The sequence below is a fragment of the Melospiza melodia genome, chromosome 19 (assembly GCF_035770615.1).
Source record: "Melospiza melodia melodia isolate bMelMel2 chromosome 19, bMelMel2.pri, whole genome shotgun sequence".
Taxonomy (NCBI): domain Eukaryota; kingdom Metazoa; phylum Chordata; class Aves; order Passeriformes; family Passerellidae; genus Melospiza; species Melospiza melodia.
In genome coordinates this window covers 9,076,255-9,096,039 of record NC_086212.1, presented here as the reverse complement: position 1 = coordinate 9,096,039, position 19,785 = coordinate 9,076,255, and the positions used below count along the sequence as shown (strand labels likewise).

General features: G+C 55.7%; 1 protein-coding gene across 1 annotated transcript; it reads right to left on the bottom strand.

The window, feature by feature from the left end:
• Nucleotides 1–2,059: 2,059 nt before the first annotated feature.
• Nucleotides 2,060–19,633, bottom strand: STK35 (serine/threonine kinase 35). Its single transcript, XM_063172732.1, has 4 exons — nucleotides 18,894–19,633; nucleotides 18,239–18,837; nucleotides 12,288–13,035; nucleotides 2,060–6,159 (listed from the first exon to the last, which is right to left on the bottom strand). The coding sequence occupies exons 1-3, from the start codon at nucleotides 19,631–19,633 to the stop codon at nucleotides 12,323–12,325; spliced, it is 2,052 nt and encodes a 683-aa protein (XP_063028802.1). The 3' UTR covers nucleotides 2,060–6,159; nucleotides 12,288–12,322.
• Nucleotides 19,634–19,785: the final 152 nt, after the last annotated feature.

The following is a 19,785-nucleotide window of genomic DNA, read 5'->3' as shown; positions in this document are numbered from 1 at the left end:
TGAGGAGCTCAGGAGATCTTCACAGAAATATGGACTTACATTTTATGATGAATGACTTAGTGCTTCAACTGTAAAACACAGCCTCTGTGGAGAGGAAGCCCTTGAAAATGTTCCTGTGTGCAAGCAGAGGGAGGGAGAGCAAAGCCATGGCTGCAGCAGCACCTCACCTCTACTCTGAGGTTTAATCCCATCAGGTGAGGTTGGTGCTGGCACTCAGGACTGTGAATGGCCTCACGGCCATGGTGCCTGCCAGGGCTGTCCTGGCCTTCCCCACCCTGGCCCTGCTGCCTGGCTGTGGCCTTTGCCATGTGCAGTTCTGCCCCAGCACGTGCCCCACTCCTGGTCCCTGAGGAGCACAGGGCTGGTGGCTCCTGGGGGATTCTGTCAGCTGTCAAATGCTTGACGCACCTTTGTGGAGTTCAGCAAACCTCTTTGCATATGAAATAGCAGGTCTCCAGAGAGCAAATCCAGAGTGAAACATCTCTTCTGGTGACTGACATCAACTTTCTCATTAATGGTGCTTTTCTGCTTTGCTGTGGGGTCACCTGCCCTTACCGGCTCCTCACCTGCAGCACACGTGAGAGGTGAGCCAGGCTCCAAGCCCAAGCTCCTGCTGGGGTTCAGTTTCATCCCATTTGCAAGGGCTGAGCTGGGAGTCAGGGGCCATGGGGCTCATGGAGCTCATTTTGTGTCTGGTCACAGAGACGAGTGAAATGCCACAAGCCTGGAGTCAACATGATCCTTGTCACCAGTGTAGCTTAAACCAGAGGGAAGTCACAAGAGCAGAAGTGTTTTTGGAGGTGCCACACAGCATTTGTGACAGAGGTTTTGGGGGTGCCTGCATTTGGTGGGGAGCAGCAGTGTAGCACAATGGGTCTCTGCAGCTGCGTTTGTCACCAGGACAGGGACAGTCTTGGGGCCAGTGTCACTGGAGCCAATGCAGCCCCTTCCCTGCCTGCAGGCAGGATGCTGTGGGCAGGACCGGGGGGATGTTTGAGCCCCCAGGCTGCCCCTCACAGGGTGCCGCAGTCACTGCCCGAGCTAACCCAGCAGGAAGCGGGAGGAAGCGCAGCTTGGGGCCCCTCGCCAGCCCCTCGGCATCGCTGCGGCTGCGGTCGAGCAGCCTCCTTGCGGCCCCACTGGGCTGAAAACATCCATTTTAGGTGCCTGTCGGCAGCGATTAAGGCGCACAATGGTGACGGCCGTGCGGGGGGAGCCCACGGCCACGCGGCCGGCGGCGCTGGGGCTGCCGCAGGGGGAGCGCAGCGAGCACGGCCTGCCCTGCACGTCCAGCGCGGCTGCCGCGGGTCGTGCGAGGCTGCGGGGCCCTTACCAAGGGCCGAGGGTGCCGGGACATCCTGAGCCCCACGCCGGCTCGGGGTGGCCCCAGGCTGCTCACTCCTGTGGGCATCACCCACAGGAAAACTTCCCGTGGCTGCAGGATGCGGCTCAGCCTCGTGATGCTTTTCTCACCGCGGCACCGGGGGCTCCCAGCTGCTGTGACCAGCTTGGGCATCTGGGACTTGGGGCAGAGGGTCTGTGAAAAGGGAGGAGCCCATTGTGGCTGCCCAAGTGGCAGCTCTGCAGGGCATTTTCCTTGGGGGGTTTGCAGGCACCTTCAAGAGTGGGCAGCCGGTCCTTTCTGGCTCCTGAACCATGGGGGTGCCAGCTTGTGGCCAGATGGGGAGGAAGGGGCAGGATGGGGAGGTGTTTCTGTAAGGGCAGAGGCCAAGCTTGCCTGTCCTGCTAATCACAATGCCCTACTTGGTGTCTGCATCAAGAACGGGGCTAATCCTAATCCAGGCCAAGGATAAAGGGCCACAAGTGCTTCATGCCAGGGAGCCACGTTGTGGTTGGCACTGGCCAGGGTGCCTTGGTTTAGTGCCCTAAGCCCCGAGGTCAGTCCAGCTAGCCCAGTTCCAGTTCAGGCTTAGCTGGACCTTCCCTCCAGGATGGAGCCAGAGCTGCTTTAGGGCCTTGGCCTGCCCACTGCTGCCAGGGACACCCTTTCAGCCTCACTGCTGTCAGCACAGCACAGGACAAACACACAGAGCTCACGTTTCAAGTTGTGTGTGGCTTTTCAACCCCATCAAATAGCTTTATTCACACAAACGTCCCTTAATTTACAAAGCCTCTGCCATTCATACACATCAGGGGATCCACAGTGTTCAAAAAACTTAAATAGAACGTTTCATACCAACCCAAGGAAACCAAGTACAAAAAATATTTATATAAAGTTGTTCACACATAGGTCCTAGATAACCAGCTTCTGTGCAAAAAAAAAAAAAAAAAAAAAGATGAAAAGAAAAATACAGATTCATTTACTAATATTATCTTTAGTTTGGAGTCTGGGTTTAAGCCTTCTGCTCTTGCTAGCTCAGCACAGGAGCTGTGGGGAGCAGGGAGAGCCCTCAGCAGGGCTGGGGCAGCCATGAGCCCCTGTCCTGGGGTTCACCCAGAACTGTTCTGGTGTGGTGGTGAAGCAGCTCACCCTGCAAAGCTGCTGTTTTCTGCTGGGTGAGTGAGCTGAGGGTCCATGCTGGCCTGGGCAGCTGCTGGGCATAGGTGCCAGGCTGGGGCCACCAGGCACTCCCATGTGGCCCCTGTGAGCTCTTGCAGCAGCCCAGACACCCTCAGGGCTAAAAGCATTTGTGCAGGCTGCAGAGAAATGATCTGGCAGATCACAGCTGGAAGAGAACAGCTCCCTGCACTTCCCTTCCAGCTACACCCACCAGACACCCTGCCCTGAAGTGAGAAATGCTTCTGGACATGAAGGGCCCACACGCTGGATGTGCCTGTATCCAGCTGAGGAACACAGGCACAACTCCTCCCACAGCAGTGGCACAAGCATTGGCTGCACCCCTGTTCAAAGGAAATGGGGCTCTGCTTTCCCACTGGCTGATGGGATGGGGGCTGTGAGGAGTGGAGCACTGAGCTCTGCTCACCCACCCCATGCCAGCATTGCCAGGAAGGGACCAGGAGCAGCCTTGCTCTGGGCAGCTGTAGTGTGAGCCTTGGGCAGCACAGGCCTGGGCTAAGGAAGGAAAGCAGCAGCATTTCCCTGTTCTCCCGACCTGCAGAGAGCCCAGGGAAACAAATCCCAGTTTGTGGCCTGCAGCAGCTCCCCTGTGATGCTTGGCAGGCTTAAACCCAGACTCGTACTGCATACGGAGGAGACAGACACCGCACACAACGGAGGATTTCCACGACGATGGTAACGCTTGCTTTACATCTTATTGCTCCAGAAAGGCTCTGGGAGCCTGTGATATGTGAAGGAGCTGGGTCCTGAGGAGTAGAGGAAGACCACAGGGGTAACTCTTATCTGTCACTAGCACTGCTGAACCTCAAACACAGCAGCAAGGGGATACAGGGGAGCTAATCTAACCCCTCTAGGCTACAGCCACCTCTGCTCTCCTCCCCATGGACCAAAGCTGGCTGGGAGATCCCCGTGACACCTGCACGATGCGGGTGCTGTCGGCCTTGCTGCAGGCTGGTGCAGATAACACAGTTCCCAATCCTCCTGAGGCTTGGCTTGTTCCCCCCACCCACCCCACATCCCTCTTGTAAACAGCAAAATCAGAAGTAAACAGTTTCATACAATCACTCCCCCGGCGTGGGCACCATCTGGGGCCAACGAGCCCAGAGAGTTCTGCAAGGGGGGCTTGGCTCCCCCCACACCAACCAGCTACCCCCAGCACCTGGATGCTCAGCTTCACTGCAGCCAGGAAGAGACAGACAGCATGGCCCTGGGGTGGGAAATGGGCCACAGGCTCGGGATTGCCTTCTTAAACTTGGATTTTCCCAGCAGCGCATCCTGATGCCAAACATCCACAGCAGAGGAAGAAGTTTGGCCTGCAGGGGCTGGGCAGGTGAGACCCAAAAGACCCAGCTGGGAAAAAACTAAAACATTCTCCATCCCACAGCATATGCAGGTTTGAGCTGTTCCCACCTTGTTCTAGAGGGAGTGCTGGTCTGGGCCAAAGTAACTGAAGGAGAGATGTGGGGAGCTGTAAACACAAGGCAGGTTCCTATATAGTCTGGGGAGTTGAGCACAAACAGCAGCAAAATCAGAGAGAAATGCTCTTAGAAGGACAAACTAATCAGGGAAACATCCATGTTGGCCAAAGGCTAGCAGCCCTAGGACTCCTCCTTGGAAGTGTTTGCTAAATCCTAAGTAAGGCACTACGGTCTAGCTCACTAACATCAAGCTGCTTGAAAAACACATCTGCAATGCAAAAGCTGAGGTGGACACGTGTGGTTTGAAGATGGCCTGAAACAGCAGTGGACCAAGAGGGCCGACCCTCCCAGGGCCTGCTGGACTCACTCCTGTCCTGAGAAGAACAGGGCAATGCACTGACTGCCTTCCAGCTTCCCCTCCTGCCCTCTTACTGCGCCCCTTCAGGCCAGGGTTTGCTTAGAACAGCTGTGACAGTCAGGAGCAAAGGCTCTGCCAGGTGGAGGAAGGATGGTCCAGTGATCAGGGCACTAACACTGCACTTGTGAGCTAAATGGTTCACTCTCCCCTCCCTGTGGGATGCAGCACAGGAAGCTGCAGGAATCCCACCCAGCTGCAGCCCATAGAAACATCCCTAGGGACAAACACAGTGTGAGAACAAGGGCTTGGCAGTGCATTTGTGCTGTCCAAACCTTCACAAGTCACAGACAGCCAGTCTGGAGCCTCCTGGTCCTCCTAAGAAGGACTAGGTCTTTCTGCAGCCACAGCTTTAGCTTTGTGTTCTGGAAAAGATGGAAAAGAAGCTCCTCCACCCTTTCCCTGCTCTGCCTGAGCCCACCTGAATTTCCTCCATTTCCATTCAGTCCTGTGAGCTCAGCACAGTACACTGAGGAGATCATAGAGGTGCTGCCAGTTAGGAACCTTCCAGTGATGGCAGAGGAAAGCTGCATGCAAGGAGCAGTTCCCACAGCCAGGGATGAGGGGAGCAGGTGCTGCCATGGCCAGCTCCAGACTGAGCACCCTGGGTCAGACCAGCCCCACTTCCCAAACCACTGCTGGTGATTTCACCTGCTGAGAAACATTTTAGGTGGTTCAGAAGCTGCAGAGTGGAGAAGAGGTGGTGCTTTACATTGCATTTACAGTGAGCAAAGTCTAAAGATCATCAACACAGGGCAGCCCCAGAAAATGAGTTTTGCTTTAAATATAGGCAAGGAAATAGAGTTTTAAGTGCTCAGCCTGAGGTTCCAATCTCCTGACCTGAGCTGTACTATACTGTAGCCTATCCTGAATAGCAGCATTGCCTTTTGCTTCCTGGAGATCATTAGCTAGCAGGGAAAAGTGTCCTGTGGGAGGCTAAAATCCAGCCCTTGACCCATTAGGCCAAACCTCCTTCTCTCCACAGCATTGTTCCTATTGACTGAAGTTTGGCATTAAATGGATCAGAGCAGTGCACTGCTCTCTGTTTCTCTTGTACCCAGATGATGTCAACCTGAAAATGTTCTCAGCAGCTCCCCAGTTCCCTCTGTATAGAAAGTCACAAAGATGATCATGAAATCCAGCTTGGGAAGACCTGCTTTGCCAAATGGCTTTCCAGCTTGTTTATCCTACTCTATCCTAATGTCAGCTGCTCACAAGCCTGGGCAGCACCACCTATTCAGGAGCTGCCTGGCTATGAAGTTATTTATCTGCTTGCAACATGTGGACCAAGAGATTCCTCTTTCCTAAAGCACTGCACTCCCAATGCAAGCCTACCCACCACTTTGCTCCCATTTTCCTTAGGCAAAATCAATAGCTTTGAACCCAAAGCTGTGCCCAGCTGGACTTAGAGCTGGTGCCTGGCAGTACACCTCACCATCAGGCTGCTGATTCCCATTTCCTCATGGAACCACATCCCTAAAAACATCTAATGAGTCAAACAGCAGCACAGGAGACACAGGGAGGGCTAGGCAAGGGCAGCTCTGCTCTCTGGATCTTCTTTCAAAGTTTTGTGAGTGACAGCTGCCAGCTTGTGTTCTTCCACAGGCACCTGCAGCCCCCTCCCACACCCCCACAACACCCTTCCCAACACAAAAAAGTAACACTCAAATATTTCACATTGCAAGAGATCCTGTAGACCGGGGATCTTCTGTATTATCATCTTCCCTTATCTTTGACTTCCTTCTTGCACGTAAATAATGGAGATTATGGGTCCCTGGTAAATAAATCTGCAAGAAAAAACAAGAGAGGAGAAAGAGAGGTCAGGTTTGTCAGTGGTTTGTCTCTGTTACTACATTGTGACTGCAGGCATTGGCTCCTGGATGGAAGGGGTGGAGGACACCACTCCTGCCACCTGCCCACTTATCCCAGTTAGCCCCAAATGGGTGCTGCCACCTCTCTCTACTGCCCAGTGCTTTGGCTATCGATCCAGACAGGGACTGGGCTCAGTTTACAGTCAGATTTTATCCCAGAAGGACTCAGACAGCAGTGCCTGGAGCACACTGCCAAGGACAGCACACATCCAGCTGCCCCACGGACAGGCTGGCTGGGGCTGAGCATCTCCTCACACCCCCACACACAGCCCCATCCCACACAGTCCTGCTGGAACAAGGACAAGTGTTCCCACAGCAGAGCCTGGCCTTGAGAGTCCATGTGATGTGTCTGTGAGTGCTGGCTCCATGCACTCCACAGGAAAGGTGGAACAAGCTGCAAGCCCAGAGCTGCCCTGCACCACTCGCCTGCTGCGTCAGCAGCGCTCGGGCAGCACAAGTGGCTCTGCAAAAGCTGAGTAAAATCCAGGCTGGTGCAAGTGGAAACAGAGCAGGAGAGGTTTGGTGGGTAAAATCCAGGCTGGTGCAACTGGAAACAGAGCAGGAGAGGTTCACAGCTCAGCCCACAAGGATGCTCAGTGCCAGGGATTTTAGAGTTGGATTTGTTGCATCAATCCCTGCTTTGGCCAAAGCCTCAACACACAACAACCCCCATGGTCCCTGCAGCACCCTGGCATCCACAGCCCTGGCACCCTCCTGTCCTCTGAGCTCAGGGACATGGAATGCTCAATGCTGCACATAAGCCACCAGCATTTTCCACATAGTTTGTCTGCAACCCAGAAAATTCCCTGTGGACAGCAGAAGAACAGCACACCTATATACACATGATGCCACTTCTGTACTGAAAATCCATCCTTTAGGATGTCCCAAACTCAAGGAGGCACCAGCAGAGCTGAGGGCAGTGGTTGTGCTGGGAAGCAGTCGGGGTGGTCCATGAGCTCTAAACTCAGATGGGAAAAAAATGTGTGGGGTGGATTTAACTCCCCCATTCAGCAGGGGCAGGTCCTAGGCCACCAGGCAAAGGGCTCTGCAGAGACACCAAGGGAGCAGTGGGAAAGACCTGCTGCAGAAAAAATGCTACTGCCCAGCAAATTACTCCAATACCTTAGCCCTAGGAAATCTCATTAAAGAAATCCCTGCCTGAGGAACACATTTCTAAAGGACAAGGCTGCTCAGAGCAGAAGGCAAGGTCATGGGCACACTCCTTTCCAGGAGAGGTTAACCAAAGGGATGCCACTTTTGCAGGCTGCCATCGGAATAAAGCCTTTCTGTTTGAGGAGGCGAGAGGCACACAGACATCAGGTCAGGGCAAACACACAAGGATTCTTCTGGAAGGTTTCTCCTATTATGCAGCTTTGTTAGCAAGTAGGGCAGGGTTTCTGTTTGTGCTTCCCTGGAGTAGGAACATTATGAGGGAAGGAACTTGCTTGAGCAGCCCTGAGCTCGCTGCTCTGAGACAGGAGAGCTCGCCCCACTGACGCACGTTTTTACAGGGGCTTGTTCAAGAGCTTTTAATCCCTCCACTGATGCCATTTATAGCTTTAATCAGCTCCAATGTTCATTTGGCATCAGCAGGATGTGAAGCAGCAGCCCATGGAGCCCTCGTCCAGCACACAAGATGACACCAATGTGTGGGTCACACAGAGGGGCAGTGGGGTCTGCATGGCAGAGAGGACTCAGTGCAGAGGAGGGAGAGACAACCCAGCAGCTCCTGGTGTTAGCCATGTCATCTGCCCCTGGGTGTGGACACTGAGTGCAAGGGAACGGAGCTGAGTGCCTGATTTACCTCCTGAGCCTTCCCTCATGCTCTGTACCTGTACTTGTGATGCATTCCTTGGGTGCATCCTTAAACCCAACCGCAGTGACCGCCCCCAGAGGGCAAAGCAGGGATGACAGCAAGTAAACACAAACACCAATCCAACTGGCCAGAGGTGACATGGTCCAGGTCACCCTCAGGCTTCATTTCACCCCAGGTAGAATCAACACTGTCCAGAAGGGTGTCACCACTCCATGGAGTGGCCCCTGTGATGCTGCATTCACTACTATGGCTAAGAGGAACTGACCTTGCTTTTACTATGGCTTTTGTCCATGCCAAGATCCACAAACCACACTGAAAACAGTCCAAAGTCAAAACCAACATTGTTTTAGGAATGAAATTGCTGTTCTTTAGGCCAGTGAGTAAAACTTGAGCTGAGTGATACTAACAGCCAAAATCTAACTGGATGTAGCAGTCCCTGCTCACTGACAGCTCTCAGAGCTGCTGCTGTGTCCCTGATCCCTGTCCCTCCTTCAGCTCTGAAATTCCACAGGGCAGCAGTTTATCAGCAGTGCTGGGGGTGGCTGGGCACAGCACCAGAGAGCTCTGGCCAGAGCAGACACCATCGTGCAGGGTGAGCAGATAAGCTTGTTCAGCATCAGCTCCTGGTGCACGTGTAAAATGCAAAGAGCAGAACAATGCAAATACAAACAGCCACTTTCAGCTGAAACTGGAATAATCAAACCCAGTGAGAGAGGAGTGCTGGAGAGAACCAGACTGGCCACAGCTATTGAACACCATCCTGCTCATGACAGCCCCTGAGATGCTTCAGCCTGCACAGATTCTTGCCATTCATCTTGAGCATCCACCCAAAATCAGATCAACTGTTTTATCCACAGTGAAAATATCATTGAATGCAAACCTACCAGAACAAGCTGCCTCTACACTGATCACAACCACTGTAGTTTGATGTCCTGTGTGAATCAAAACTGCAAAGTTTCTTAAACACATAACTGTCAGTGGTGGGTGATGCTGCACTCACCCTTTGTGTTTCTGCGGCCAAGGCCCTTGTGTCACTGCAGGGAGAAGCAAAAGGCCACACTGCCACTGTACCTTTTTCCTCTACAACCTGTCTGAGGGTTGCACAAAGCCATCCCATCAGAGGATCCCACCAGAGCAGCATCTCTGGGAGGCCCCTCACCATCCCCAGGGAATCTGGAGGGCAACTACAAAAGTGACATAGAAAGATGTTCTCATTGCAGGAAAGGAGAATCATTCCAGTTTTTCAGTATTGGGAAGGAAGGGTGAAATACTCCCCAGTGGGCAGTGCAGTTAGTGCTGGGCTATCACAGAAAGAGACCCATCAGCAGATACCCAGCACAACCCAGCCACTCCTCAATTGTACTAGAAAGGCTTTTGTCCTCTTTGCCCAAAAGGCAGCTTTTGCCAACAACTCTAGACAGCTGTAGATAAACTTGGTTTTATCTAAATATTTGCAGAAGGAAGCGAAGAAGTGTTCAAATGAAAAAGAGAATACCTTTGTTTTTCCCACAGAAATGCTGCCCATCTCTGCTGGAACTGTTTGCACCAGTGCCACCAGCAGTGGGAAAAGCAAGGAGATAATGAGTTATCTCCACCTCAGGCAGCCCGGTGCCCAGCATAAACCAAGCAAAAAACACCTTCCCTTCTGAGAACTGACATTTCCTATCTGCATTTTGGAAGGGTAACAGAGCATGAAGCTCTCAGGTGCGTGCAGCATCCATGGCAGAACTGAAGCTGCTGAGACATTAAGCAAAATCTGAATAGGTCAGTGGCATAGCAAAGAATAAGCAAAAATCCGATTCCCTGGGTCAGGAAGGGTTACAGTTTTCCAGGTTATGACATGAACCAAGGCTGAGCAGGTCTGAACTGTCCTGGGGAAGAACCTGCTGCATGACCCAGCACAGCAAAGCTACATGCCAGTGCCACAAATAAGTTGGGAGAGGTTACGTGAGTTTCTCGGTCAACTAAAATTACCTGAGAGCAGAATTCAGGCTCTGCTCTAAATCCCATTTTAAGCTTCTCAAGCAGGTTTCCAATTTAAGATTTGCATTTAATAGCAGCCAGAAGAAGGCTGATTTGAATACACAAGTACCCCAGGAAAACCACACAGCAAAGTGCACCATACATATATTCTGGCTGCCCCACGAGTGAGGCAAAGAACGCTCTGGGTTTGCAGGGACATATGGCTGGTGCTGGGCTCTATGTGGGCCAGGCAGCCACGCTCCATGTGCCAGGTTGGGTTATGTAAGAGCATCCCTGGCTGCTGCAGCTGTGTCACGACGGAGCCATCGGTGCAGACTCACGGATGGACTTGGGGGGGGGCTGCAAGAGGCAGCTGGGTCTGAGCAAACAGCCGCGGGGTAGGACTGTCCCCTCGGTGTTTGTTATCCCTTCATGTACTATTCCGCAGATCTGCGCAGGATGAATTTCCCCCGAGGGCAGGGGCCGGTTGCATAAGCAGCAGCATCGTGTCAGCACAGAGGCAGCGCAGATGGCAGAGCCCGGCCTGACCCTCCACGTGCGGCAGAGCTGCTCCCACAGCCCCGGGCACGGGGCAGGGTGTCTGCCCCGGGGCTGCAGCACACCCATCTTGAGGGCTCTCATTTCCAGATTCATTCCCCCACCCTAATCCCCAGCCCACACTTCACTGGGACCAGTCTCCAGCCCCAGGCAGCAGTGCTTGAATCGGTTACTCGCACTTGAGAGGGGTGGTAAACATTTTGTGGGTGGAAGAGTGCAGAGGGGATGGTCTGTGGACCAGTTTGGACAAACCAACAGAGAAGAACAAAACCCACCCAATGGGTTTTTCCATTTCCATCCCTATTTCTCTACAAACAGCACACAGTGTACCTGGGCACACAGAGAGAGGGGGGTCAGGCCCCACAGCGTTTTTCTAAAGCTCAGGAACCCTCAGGTGGCAGCAATGAGGGATTTTAGCAAAACCTGCCAAAACACCTCCACCTTCCCCACTGCCTGCAGCTGGGGGCTTGCTCTCAGAGCTGGACAGACACACAGCCATCAGCTGAGGGCTGGTGCATGCGGGCCAAGGACAAGATTTCCTTCCTCTTTAGCCTCTTGCATCCATGGTCAGCTCCAGTCCAGCTGGCTGTGTGTGGTTTTGGGGTGAGGTGAGGGCTGGGCCCAAGCTGTGATGCCAGCACGTGACACAGGCAGGCTGTCAAAGATCTCCTGGGACCAGTGATGGGCAGGCAGCTCTGCAGGAGCCTGAGAAAGGATGTGGGCTGGAAAGATGTCAGCCTCACCCCTGGTAATCTGTAATTCTTCAGTTTCATTGAAATGTTTGGCTGGGAGAATCCCTAGTAACAGCTTCTGTTTACAGACAGCTTTGCCATGTAGGCAACACCTCCCAGTCTTTCTGTGTCACTGGTGAGGGACACTGCCAGCTAAACCACGTCCCTGGGGTCCTTCCAGACCATGTGTGACCACCCAGGCCTCAGGATCAAGACCTCTGAGACTGTTTAGCAGGGGGGGAGAAGGGAGGGGACTCTGGGCAGAGCTGAGCTCAGTCTGAGCAGAGCTGTTTTTAAGCTTCCTTCCTTAGCAGACACAGGTCTACAAGCACAGATGCTGGAGACCAAAGCATCTCCTGGGTCTGGGCACTGCCGTTCACACCAAAGGGAAGTCCTGCCTTGAATAGGGAAATGAAACAGAGCCACAGGATGGACCCATGTGCCTCGTAGGTGAAAGCAGAGAGTTCTGTGCCAAGACAGATGTGCCACTTGGTGCTACTCACTGAGCCAGCTGGGCCCCGAGGTGTCCTGTCCAAGTGTCACAGAGGGGGAGGGTGCTAGACAGGGAGCTCCAGCACAGACTGTGAAAATTACATCACACAGCAGAGGAGGCAGAACTGGCAGATCCCTCCCTGACCCTGAGAGAGACAGATGTCACCAAAGCTTATACCAAGTGCTTGCAGGTGTCTCTGCTGTGCCCCAGCCTGTCTCAGCCACTGGCCAGGACCTCTGAGGAGCAAGGCTCCTGCCCAGCCCTTCCAGCTCCACTGGGCCCTTGGGCAGTGACAGGATGTGCAGCTGCTAATTCTATTTCTCACCTCTATTTTATTTTTGCAGTAGAATAGGTGAAAACAACCTCAGAAGCAGTGCTCTGATGAGTCACTACAGAAATAGCTCTAAGAACATAAAAGACTCCTTTGTGCCACTACAAAGTGCACTAGTGGACAGAAACAAGACAAAAAACACAAATCACTTACCCAGCTGCAAAGCACAGCAGTGCCCTGCCCTGAATTTAAGCAGCACATGTAACCTGGTCCATTCTGGTTTCAAGCTCAAAGGCATCAGGTCGATCCTGTGGGTTAGCAGCCAACATGTCTTTCAAGAGCTGCTTGATCCCCTCAGACATGGAAGTCCTGCGTTTCTGAGGGATGTGCAGCTCCATCTTTGGGTTTTCTAGCAGCGCTTCCCCGACGGGCACAATCTCGGTCCCCTGCTTGATGTAAGTCCCCAGCAGCTCCTTCTTGGTCTCAGCATCAATGAAGGTGATCCTCTCAATCATGGCCCAGATGATGATGCCGAGGGCGAAGATGTCAGCCTTGGCAGTGTAGTGTCCCTCCCACACCTCGGGTGCCATGTAGAAATCAGAGCCACAGGCTGAGGAGAGCCAGTACTTGTTCACATTCACATTTTTGTTCTCATGCCCACCCTCCTTGCCCCGAGCAGTCAGGCCAGCACAGACCTTGCTCAGCCCAAAGTCAGCCACCTTGAGCACAGGGGTGCCAGATTTCTCAGTTATCAGGATGTTGTCTGGCTTCAGGTCCCGGTGGACAATGTGGTTCTTGTGCAGGAAGGCAATGGCACTGGTCAGCTGCAGCATGAAGCTCTTGTTGGTGGCAGGGTCGGGCCTTCGGGACAGCACGTACTGGTTGAGGTCTCCTCCTTCACAGAACTCCATGACAAACCACAGGTAGCAAGGCTCCTCTGCATAGCCCAGGATCCTCTCACCTGACCAGAAGAGACAAAAAAAAGTGGGTTTGTCATACACATTTTAAAGTCCACACTAAGCCAGGATGGCTGAGGAACAGGTCTGGTTTACGTGGATAACAAAAATTTTGGGAATGTGACTGGGACCTATTGCACTGCTGTGGCTTCAAGTGCTTTGGGATCCTGTTGAGCAGGACACACCAGCACCATGTTTACCCAAACCCACTGCTGGGAACCAGCTCAGGGACCTCCTTCTCCCAGCAAAGTGCAGAGAACACATGTTCTTCAGTCCTACCAGCAGGCCATTCTCCCCAGGCTCTGACAGCCAAAGCAGCAGAGGCTAAAAGCATAATTAGCAGTGAGTCTACAGGAAAAATAAATCACTTCTGTGAATGCCTCCTCTCCCACCTCAGCTGTGCTGCAGGAGGCAAAGGCTGGCTCATTGCACACACTTTACTGGAACTGCACACAGGGAGTAAATCACAGCCCTTCACACTGCCAGCACAGACCTGCCAAGAGTGGTCACAGCAGTGTCCCAGCCCTATGGCCCACTGGGTCTTCCCAGAACAAATCTGTGCATTTAAGGATTGCATTTGTGCTGGGGAAACTCTGCCACTTCATTAACTTTCAACTTTCATTAACTGCCAACAAGTCTTTAATGAGAAGAAACTGGAGGTCCAAGCTGCAAAATGTTTGCTGAGTGTAATCTCAGCCACACTTGTGACTGTAAATACTCCTACTGCTCAGTATTTCACCCCAAACAGCTTCTTCCTTCACCAGACATCAAACTGAGCTCCTCAAGCTCAGAGCATCTCAGGCTTTACTCCATAAAACTCCTGCCTAAGGAAGGACTCTTGCCCATCAATTAGACATGTGAAGAACACAACAGCATCATATCAGCTAATGGGGCCAGGTCTGCCACTCATGCTCTCCAGGGATGCCAGGATGCCCCAGGGAGCATTGGCAACAGACCCATCCCCATTAGCTGATGTCAGGAATGCAAACCCCAGGGTCAGACTCCAAGTCTCCTCCAGAGAGCACCCAGGTGATTGGCAGAGCCTGCACACACCACCAGAGCATCATTTTGCTCTAGAAATTGATTTTCTTATCATCAAGTACCATAAGAGAAAAGCTGGAGGATACCACTCACCTCTGCCACAGCTAAAAAGTCCCACAGCTGAACTCAAGTGTTTTGGAAAGCAGTTACATAACTCCACCCATTTGACAAAGTTGGGTTTTGTTAGAGCAAAGCCCTAGAGAGCATCTGGGAAAGCAAAAAACTTCCAGCAGCAGGTAAAGCCAAGGACTACCAGGGCCACCCAGCCCTGGGCTGCACTGGTCAGCAGGCAGTGTGGGTGGGAATATTGGTTATTTGCACAAACAGTCTGTATCCATGGCTACTGCTATGGAAATGGAAATTGGCACAACAGAAGGATTTGGCTGCACCTCCCCATCCTCAGCAATCTTCTGCTGAGATTAGGTCTGAGGGTCAGATGCAGGGGATGAAAGAACAGGGTGGAGTTACACAGGGCACTGGGTGCACTCTGGGGGTCTCATCTGGCTGGAAGGAGGCTCACCATGAAAGGACCAGCTGGGAGCAGCACAGGACAGCTTGGCTCTGGAGACCAAAATGCTGACCAGGAAAAGCAGCTTCTCTGGTGCAAGCCACCTTTGGCATGACAGCATGGGAGCACAGACCTCAGCACAGCCAGGACAGCCCCAGCTCACACAGCTGCCATTACTTTGATTTGTTAAATCTCTGAGATTCACAGCAGAACACAGGGTTTGGCTTTCCTGCTCCCCTCTGCAGCCATACAGCCCCAACACAGGGAGCAGGAGTGTCTGTGTCTTCTCTGCCAGGAGTCAAACCATGACAGGGAGCACGGCAGAGCCCCACATCCCTCACACACAGCACTGCTGGCAGCCCCTTCCCACAGGCAGTGGCTCAAACACTGGCTCAGCAGCAGCCAGGACCTGTTAGTTCTGACAAGCCAAGGTTTGTTTTTAGCATAAGGAAGGCTCTGACTTAAAACTTGGCCCCTGAACGTCAGCAAACGCAGGAAAGATGACGGGGATCCAGCAGTAGCTGCGAGCACCAGGCACTTCACTTTGGGTGGAGCATTGTGAGTGGAGGCTTAAGCCAAAAGTAATATTTCCTCATTTTCTTTCTATAATCTGAAAGTGTTTTAGTTGTTAAATCATCTTCCTGCCTTCAAAACAAACAGCTTTAAACATAAAGAGCTGGCAAGACGCTCCCTAAAGATGAGATGTTAGCAAACTGCAGACAAGCAGTCAGGAGCTGAGGAGATGCCAATGACAGGCTGGACCTGTTCTCTATCACCAAGCCAGCATCCCCATGTGCTCCCTGCCCAAACACAGCATGGCACACACTCACACTCCATCTTTCCAGCAGCACACACACACCTCCCCCACCCCATCCCGGGGAGCTCATTAACAGCGTGCTAATTTGCTTAGCTGCACAGGGGAAATGGAAATGCAGCGAGAGCAGAAGCAGCATCCCAGTGCCCACCAGCACATGTAACCTCTGACTCCCTCTGTGCAAGGAGGCTGCACCAGAGACATGGGAGCTGGCAGCATGGAATTCCAGGCAGCTGGAATGATGGCAACACACAGAGGTGATGCCAGGGCAGCCCATGAGAGAGGCTGAGTGCTGGTGGCAGGTTGATGGCCTCACAGATGACACGGGAGGAACAGAAAGCAACACCTTATACCTGTTCACTTAAGGCAGCTCTGTCACTGCTCTGGGATGGGAACAAGAGGGGCATGTGATGTGCACAAGCACTGGAGGTGCTCTGAGCACATTGCACAGGTGCCTCTCCTCCAGCTCAGAACCGAGCTTCCACCTTCCTTTTCACACCCTGCCCTTTAAATTTAATTACTCCACACCTCGTTAAAACGCTAAAGGCTCAGCCTCTGGCCGTAGCTGAGAGCAAACCCCGCCTGTATCCCCACCGTTGTGCTCCAATTCAGAGAGTCTCAGATTAATCCTGGCCGTGCCCTGAGCCCCGGCACGTTGGCACAGCATCTGTGCTGGCCCGTAAATAGCCCAGCTGCGGTCGTGCAGAATGGCACGGAGCGCAGCGCCACGGCCACCGCAGGCAGGCAGGGACAGACCTGCAGGGCTCATCCAGCACAGCCTCTTGTTGTGAAAACATTTACCCACATCTATCAGAGCCAAGACTTGGGCAGGCAGCGAGCACAGGCTGCCTGGCACAACGCAGCCCCAGGCAGAGGGGAAGGAGAATGTGCCCCAGCTTGGTTTGGGGAGTACAACTACTCCTGCCCAGGCTGGGGATGCAGAGCCCAGCTCTGCTCCCCTCTGAGGGGCTGCTGGAGGACCAGGGCAGGCAAAGCCCTCCCCACTGCTGGGAATTCAGAAGGCTCAACCCCCTCCAGAGATGGGTCTCCTTCCCCACCTGCACATGGGACACCTGCAGCTACCCAAGGGCTCTCCCCAAGCCAAGCCAGCTCGCCTCAGGGTGTGCAACAGACAGAGGGGGCAGGACCCCTCACTCCTGCTACAGCTGGACACACCCGAAGGGAAGAGCTGGCTCCTGTCCCAGGGAGCTGTGTGCCCTGGCTGTACAGGAATTTGGACACTGCCCTTCTCAGGGAGCCTCCCTTGGGTGGCTGTGTGAAGAAGATCAGGAGCTGGGATGCACGGGGAGAGCCAGGCACGTCTGGACATGTCCACCCAGTGGGGACACAGAGGGGACAGGCAAGGCAGGGACAGTCAGAGCCACAGGTTTGCTCAGAGGATGGATCTCAGGAGCTTTGCATGAACTCTGTGCCTGCCACAGGGTCTGGGGGATCGGGGACACTGAGCACCCCAAGGAGCTGACAGGAACCCTGGCACACAAGTTTGGGGAAGGAAGGATTGGGGGGGGTGGTTCTGCTCACAGCAGGCTGGGAGGCACAGGGGCAGTGAGGGAACAGGGCTCCTGTATTTTTCCACATCTTCACAGCACATTGGCAAAGCTGGGTCTGACAAGCAGCCAAGGGAGCAAAGGGAGGGAGCATTTTGGAGATGTCAGCATCACAACCATCGACTGTGACAGGAGAAGGTGACCCCTGACAGCCCCGTGATGCTGCTGAGGGACCCCAGGGGAAAATGGAGGTATCAGCCTAGGCTACAGGCATTAGTGCTTCCAGGGCTGTTCCTACAGAGCCAGCAGTGGGGGGGACACAGGGACAGTCCTAAAACTGTGAGAGCTTGAGCCATAACAGGCTGCAGCCTTGGGGTGCTCAGAGATGGGACAGTACATTGGGCAGAGAGGGGGAGATGTCCCCTTGCTGTGACTGGGACACAGTCACAGGCTGTGAAGGTCCCCAAGGGGATGTGTGCGGGCTGTGGCACAGGCCAGGGTAGAAGATGGAGCCTCAGGATTTGGAGTCAGTGCTGGCCAGGGGTCCAGCACACAGGGATGTCCCCCAAGGGTTAGGTTTGAGCGTGGAGATGGCAAGAGGGCCCCTCAGGACTGGGGGTGGGACTGCAGGACACATGGAGGAACCCCACTGGCACTGCTGCAAGACATGGGTGGGGCATAGGGAATGGTTTCCTGGGAGAATCGTACAGGAGAGTGTGAAGGGATGCACATCACAGGGGGACAGAGTCCAGACAAGGGTCCCTCAGGTGTGTTCAGGGTGAGTGGCAGCAGAGACCCTGTGGGGAGCCCTGTAGGGACAGGACAGAGATCGGTGATAGGAGCAAGCCTGGAGCAGATACCCCAGAGAGGACCCCAAGTGTGCAGGGCTGAGGGGTGCTCAGGGAGGAGCCCAGGTGTGGTTACACTGGAAATGCAGTGAGTCAGGGTGGGAGGAAGAGCATAGTGAGAGCTGGGGGGAGCATTGGGTGCTGTTAATCACAGGCAATGCCCAGGAAGGATTTGAGCACTGGGGTGATGGGTAGCAAGCAGGGCAGCAGCAGTGCCTGAGGTGTGGATACTGTGGAAGGGTGTCCATGAAGAAAGGAGACAAACCCAGGATGTCTCGCATGGGGCATCCCAGCAGCCACCTGCTCCGGGGGTGTAACCTGGGACTGGGGCAGGAGGATCCGGGTGCGGGGGTCACTGAGGGCAGCAGGGAGGCGGCACATCCAGGTGCTCAGGGGTGGGGATGGGTGACACGGGTGCCAGGGACAGGGTCCCCGCAGGCCCCGGAGGGCGTTGGGGCCGGGCCGGGGCGGCCCCGGGGGTGCCGGTACCTTTGAGGGAGGTCTCGACGAGGCGCAGGTAGAGTTGGCTGCGCTTGTTGCCGTGGCTCATGCGCTGCCCCAGGCCGTGCCGCTGCAGGACGCACTCCTCGAAGCGCACCACGTTGGGGTGCTGCCGCCGGAGGCTCGTCAGGGCCCAGAACTCGGCCAGCGCCAGCTCCACGTTCTCGGGAGCGTCGCAACGGATCCGCTTCACCGCCAGCCGGGCGCCGCTGCGGCCCGACACCGCCTCGTACACCACGCCGTAGGCGCCGCGGCCGATCTCGGCCAGCAGGCTGTACCGCGGGCCGCCGCCGCCGCCGATGCCCGGCCCGGCCGCCACCGCCGCCGCCATGGCCCCGCGCCGCGTCGCCCGCCGCCGCCGCCCCATCCTTTGTGTCCCGCGGCGGCCGCCGTCCATGGCCCCCCCCGCCCCGCGTGCCGGGCAGCGCCGCGCGGGCGAGGGGGCACGCGCCGATGCCGCCGCCGCGCCGCGGGGCGGAAAAGCGCGCGCTGCCGGCCGCTTTAAGCGCTCGGCCAATCGCGGCCGCGCGGCGCGAACCACCGCGGCGCCGGGGGGGGGCGGCGGCCGCCGCGACGGGGCTCGGCCTCTCCCCGGTGCCGGCCCCGTACTCGGAAAGAGAGGTCCGGGTTTGCCGCCCCGGGCGCGGTAACCGGGTCGCGGCGCCGCCAGCGCGGCTCGGCGCGGCCGGGGCTCAGCGCGGCGGCAGGCCCCTCGCGCTCCCCCGCCACGGTGGTACGCGCCGCGCCGGTGTAAACAGGCCGGTCATGGGGGCCCCGGCGTCCGCCGCGGGTCTCCCCCCTCCCTCCCTTCCCTCCGGGCCTGGCCCGCGGGAGGCGCTGCGGGCTCGGGCCCGGCCCGCGGGGCTCACCTGGGGAGCGGCGGCGGCGGCTCCGGGCCGGGCGCTGCACGGCGCAGTGTGAATGGGCGGGGTGGGGGAGCGGCGGCGGCGGCGGTGGGATAAGAGCGTGACCGCGCGCCCTGACGTAACCCCTTATGTAACGGCGGGGGGTGACCCGCCCCCAGCAGCCCCCTCCCCCCGCCCCGGGACGGGCGGCGCACCGGGGGGACGGGATGCCCCGGGATGGGATGTACCGGCGGGACAGGGGTGATGCCGCCGGGGCTGGGGGGTGATGCTCCGGGACACGGTGCACCGAGGAGGGGGCGGTGCGCACGTTGTAGGTGATGACCCGGCGGGGAGGTGATTCCCCGGGGAGGGGGTGGTGCCCCGGGACCCAATAAATCCTCGGCACCCGGTAAATCCCGGGACGCGCTGCGCCGGCGGCAGCCGCGCGGTGCTGGATGCTCGGCGAGCCGGCGCTGTGCAGCCGCACCGGGAAGGGCGGGCATGAGGCTCGGGGTCGGTTTCGCAGCTCTGGCGGCATTCGGGGACCCCTCCCGGGCGCTGCGCTCACCCCGAGGGTTCGACCCCACTGCCGGGGATCCCCGGGGAGTTTCCAACTGGAAGTTCCCCGGAAAAGTGGCTGCGATCCCGAGAGGATCCCTGCGGGCCAGGATCCAGGGTTTTGGGCGCACG

Excerpts from the sequence above, each read along its gene's own strand:
- STK35 (XM_063172732.1), bottom strand. The coding sequence starts at position 19,633 with ATGCCGCCAGAGCTGCGAAACCGACCCCGAGCCTCATGCCCGCCCTTC. Across the intron at positions 18,838-18,893 it reads CGCCGCGACCCGGTTACCGC|AGGCCGAGCCCCGTCGCGGC; the intron begins GCCCGGGGCGGC and ends GGCACCGGGGAG. Across the intron at positions 13,036-18,238 it reads CGTCGAGACCTCCCTCAAAG|GTGAGAGGATCCTGGGCTAT; the intron begins GTACCGGCACCC and ends TCTTCTGGTCAG.